At 54.9% G+C, this 3,680-nt stretch overlaps 1 protein-coding gene across 3 annotated transcripts in view; it reads left to right on the top strand.

The window, feature by feature from the left end:
- CDK11B (cyclin dependent kinase 11B) overlaps positions 1 to 3,680 on the top strand; it is a 13,652-nt gene that overhangs the window by 4,499 nt on the left and 5,473 nt on the right. For 2 of the 3 annotated variants that reach the window (XM_007448934.1, XM_007448932.1), the window contains exons 5-8: positions 2,593 to 2,729; positions 3,007 to 3,129; positions 3,441 to 3,536; positions 3,615 to 3,680. In XM_007448934.1, the coding sequence (XP_007448996.1) occupies positions 2,593 to 2,729; positions 3,007 to 3,129; positions 3,441 to 3,536; positions 3,615 to 3,680 (422 nt within the window). Of the gene's footprint in view, positions 1 to 2,592; positions 2,730 to 3,006; positions 3,145 to 3,440; positions 3,537 to 3,614 lie in introns of all 3 variants that reach the window. The other variant, XM_007448933.1, reaches the window with a different exon arrangement.

The following is a 3,680-nucleotide window of genomic DNA, read 5'->3' as shown; positions in this document are numbered from 1 at the left end:
CCCCTGCATCGGCAGGCGGACTCTCAACCACTGCGCCACCAGGGAAGCCCCAACAAGAAGTTTTGAGACATACAAAGACGTAAGAAGGTTTGACCCCGTATTAAGGAAGAAAGACATAGTAGACAGCGTTTCCAGATTTGGCGAAGACTTGGAAGCAAGGAACTTGAAGATGGAGCAACAGACTTAATGCCTTCTGAAGACAGAGAGGAAAGGATCTTCAGTCTCAAGATCTGTGGAACAGCATCCAGTGTACCAGCACGTGTGTGGCGTGTGGGAGGGAAGGGGGGACACAGAGGTGGCTTTTAAATAATGACTTGAGAACTTCCCAGATTTGACGAAAACCATTTTATCTACACATCCGAGAAACTCAGTGAGTGCCAGGTAGGATAAGTACGAAGTCACAGTCGCACTGGGGAAGCTAGTGAGAAATTCATGAAGGGCAACAGTGAGCGGGGTGCTTCTCATCAGAAACCGGGGGGCCGCAGGCAGGAACCCGGCCAGCCCAGAATTCTGTATCCAGCACAGCCAGCCTCAGAAGTGAGGGGCAAATAAAGGCCTTCCCATGTGAACAGAGACTGGGGGACAGGTGGACACAGCACTGCAGCCACAGCTGTGGGACATGCATTGCCCCAAGAGCTCCTGGGATGGGTTTTCAACAGAGACCGTGTGCCAGGCCGTGGGACAAGTCTCAAATTTAAAAGAATTGAGGCCACACAAAGTATATGCCCTCTTATCACAGAAGAATTCAATTAGAAGTCAGCAACGGGGCTTCCCTGGTGGCGCAGGGGTTAAGAATCCACCTGCCAACGCAGGGGACATGGGTTTGAGCCCTGGTCCGGGAAAATCCCACATGCCGCAGAGCAACTAAGCCCGTGCGCCACAGCTACTGAGCCTGCGCCCTAGAGCCCGCGAGCCACAGCTGCCAAAGCCTACGTGCCTAGAGCCCGTGCTCCGCAACAAGAGAAGCCACCACAATGAGAAGCCGGCGCACCACAACAAAGAGCAGCCCCCGCGCGCCGCAACTAGAGAAAGCCCACACGCAGCAACAAAGACCCAACACAGCCCCAAATAAATTTCTATTAAAAAAAAAAAGCAACAGAACGTAACCTGGGGAAATCCTCAAATGTTGGGAATCTAACAACCCGTTTGTGAAAAACCCATGGCCCAAAGAAAAAATTGTAAAGAAAAACAAAATATTTTGAACTTTTTTTTTTTTGGTCGCGACGCAAAGCTTGTAGAATCTTAGTTCCCTGACTAGGGATCAAACCCAGGCCCCAGCAGTGGAAGCACCAAGTCCTAACCCCTGGACCACCAGGGAATTCCCTGAAAATATTTCGAACAAGATGAGAGCAAAGACAGTGTGTCAAAACCTAGGGATGCAGCTCCAGCTGTGCTTGGAGTGAAGTGTTTTCAGCTGTAAGCAGCTAAACCAGAAAGCAGAAAAGGAAGTTGTCGAATCAATAACCTAACCTTCTACCCAAAGAAACCAGAAAAAAAAGCAAACTCATTCCAAAGCAAGCCGAAGAAACGTTGGGAAATGCAGAGCAGGGAGAAGCAGGCTTGGGAGGCGGGGGACGGGGTCGGGGGTGCGGGGGTGGCCACGGGCGGTACGATCAGTGGATGCTGGGAGTGTCCTGAAGCCGGCTTGTGATGGTTGCCCGATTCCAGGGATGTGTTCAGAGAAACTGAGCTCGCTGGTTGAATTCTATATGTAAGTTAGATCTCCACTTTTTGTTTGTTTTGCCATACTGCGCGGCATGAAACCGAAACCGCACCCCGTGCACTCAAGTGCAGCAGCGAACTACTGGGCCGCCAGGGAAGTCTCCTTCCGCTTTTATTTGGGGATAGTTTGGATTCACTGGCATTTATAAAACTGTGTGGAGCCCAGTAGCCTTGGTCCGGCCCCTCCAGTGGTGATGTCTGTCTGTGTGGAAAGCACTGGCGGCCCTGGTTGTGCTCTCACCGTTTTTTGTTTGTGCTCACTTCTGTGTGTATAATGCTGCCTTTTTTGTTTAACGTGTTCACTTTTAAAGTTGTATTTGGACTTAACCCTGTAGGGACCTGAGGGTTAACGGACTGATGAGTTTTAACTCTTTGGCGTCCTGTGCCGCCGACCCCACGTGTTTCGGTCACTGGTCACTGATATTTCCTGACCCCCACACGACAGCTGGCCCCAGGAGCCGCAGGGCGCCCGGCCCAGGTCTGTGGCTCCCCCGCCCTCCCTCAGATGGGCTCTCCCAGCCCTTGGGGGCCCAGGAAGACTTGGTTTCTGGTAGAGGTGGATTTACATTGTGTGCACGGAGGGAAATCCTCTTGGCGAGTCTCGGTAGAGCTGGCGAGCAGAATGTTCTGGAGCCAGTGAGGTTTCTGCGTCAGGCAGTTGTTGTTACCTTCTTGTACCGGCACTTTCTTCCGTGTAACGCTTTAGGATCGAGGTTCCCAGGACGCGCATGCGTGTGTGTTCTGCTTTTAAAAAGCTCTCTGAGGGTTGAACAGCCCAGAGAAGTGGTTTATAAACGCGAGCAAAAGCACTGGGGGCAAAAAGGAGAACTGCCTGTTTCGGGGTGAAAATGTGGCGTATGCTGGTTCCAGGGACCGCCTCGAGCAGCTAGAAAGGAAGCGAGAACGGGAGCGCAAGATGCGGGAGCAGCAGAAGGAGCAGAGGGAGCAGAAGGAGCGGGAGCGGCGGGCCGAGGAGCGGCGCAAGGAGCGGGAGGCCCGGCGGGAAGGTGGGGTGAGGGCGGGGCCCGGTGGGGAGGTGGGGCGAGGGGCGGGGCCGGACGACCCTGCGGCTCCTGGGGTGTGGGCTGTCTGGCCCAGACAGCTCTGTCTGGGATCCACACACTGGGGGTCAGGCCCAGGCTGGAGAGGTGGGTTCTGGCCCCTGCCTTTTGACCAATAGAGAGCAGTCTAGAAAGCCCACCTGGGTCCTCTGGTCGCTTCCGGGCGTGTGTGCCATGGGAAAGGGGGCGGCCGGCACCACCTCCTTTCTGTTCTCGTGCCTAGTGTCTGCACATCACCGGACAGCGAGAGAGGACTATGGCGACAAGGTGAAAGCCAGCCACTGGAGTCGGAGCCCACTCCGGCCGCCTCGAGAGAGGTTTGAGCTCGGGGACAGTCGGAAGCCAGGTGAGGCTGCACAGCGCTAGCAGGGCCAGCGCGTGGCGGTCTTTGCGCGGGGCGTCTGAGCACAGAAAGTGGCTGCTGCTTCACATCACGATGCGCTAAACGCTTCCGTGGTGTGTGAGAGGGACTGTGTACGAAATAAGTTTATCAGCTCAGGCGTTTGTTACTGGTCTTTTGAAGAGTCGTCTTCCTCCCGGGTATCTGGGTGAGCTGTTTCCCATACAAACCGGTTAGTCTTCGTGTGAGAAGCGCCGTCGAATCTTGTTACTTTCAGACGTTTTACCACATTGACCTTTGATGGTTTGTTCCATAAGTAAAAGAAGAGAAAGTGGAAGAGAGAGACCTGCTGTCCGACCTGCAGGACATCAGCGGCAGCGAGAGGAGGACCAGCTCAGCGGAGTCCTCGTCAGGTAGCGGCGTGCCCGGCCCCGCCCAGGTCCGTGGCCCCCCGGGGCCGAAGCTCACTGCTGGCTGTTTCCTTCCTGAAGCGGAGTCAGGGTCCGGTTCCGAGGAGGAGGAGGAAGAGGAGGAGGAGGAAGAGGAGGAGGAGGAGG

This window comes from Lipotes vexillifer, unplaced genomic scaffold (genome assembly GCF_000442215.2).
Source record: "Lipotes vexillifer unplaced genomic scaffold, Lipotes_vexillifer_v1.1 scaffold835, whole genome shotgun sequence".
Classification (NCBI taxonomy): domain Eukaryota; kingdom Metazoa; phylum Chordata; class Mammalia; order Artiodactyla; family Lipotidae; genus Lipotes; species Lipotes vexillifer.
Note: the sequence above shows the minus strand (reverse complement) of the source record. Positions and strands in the feature narration are given on the sequence as shown.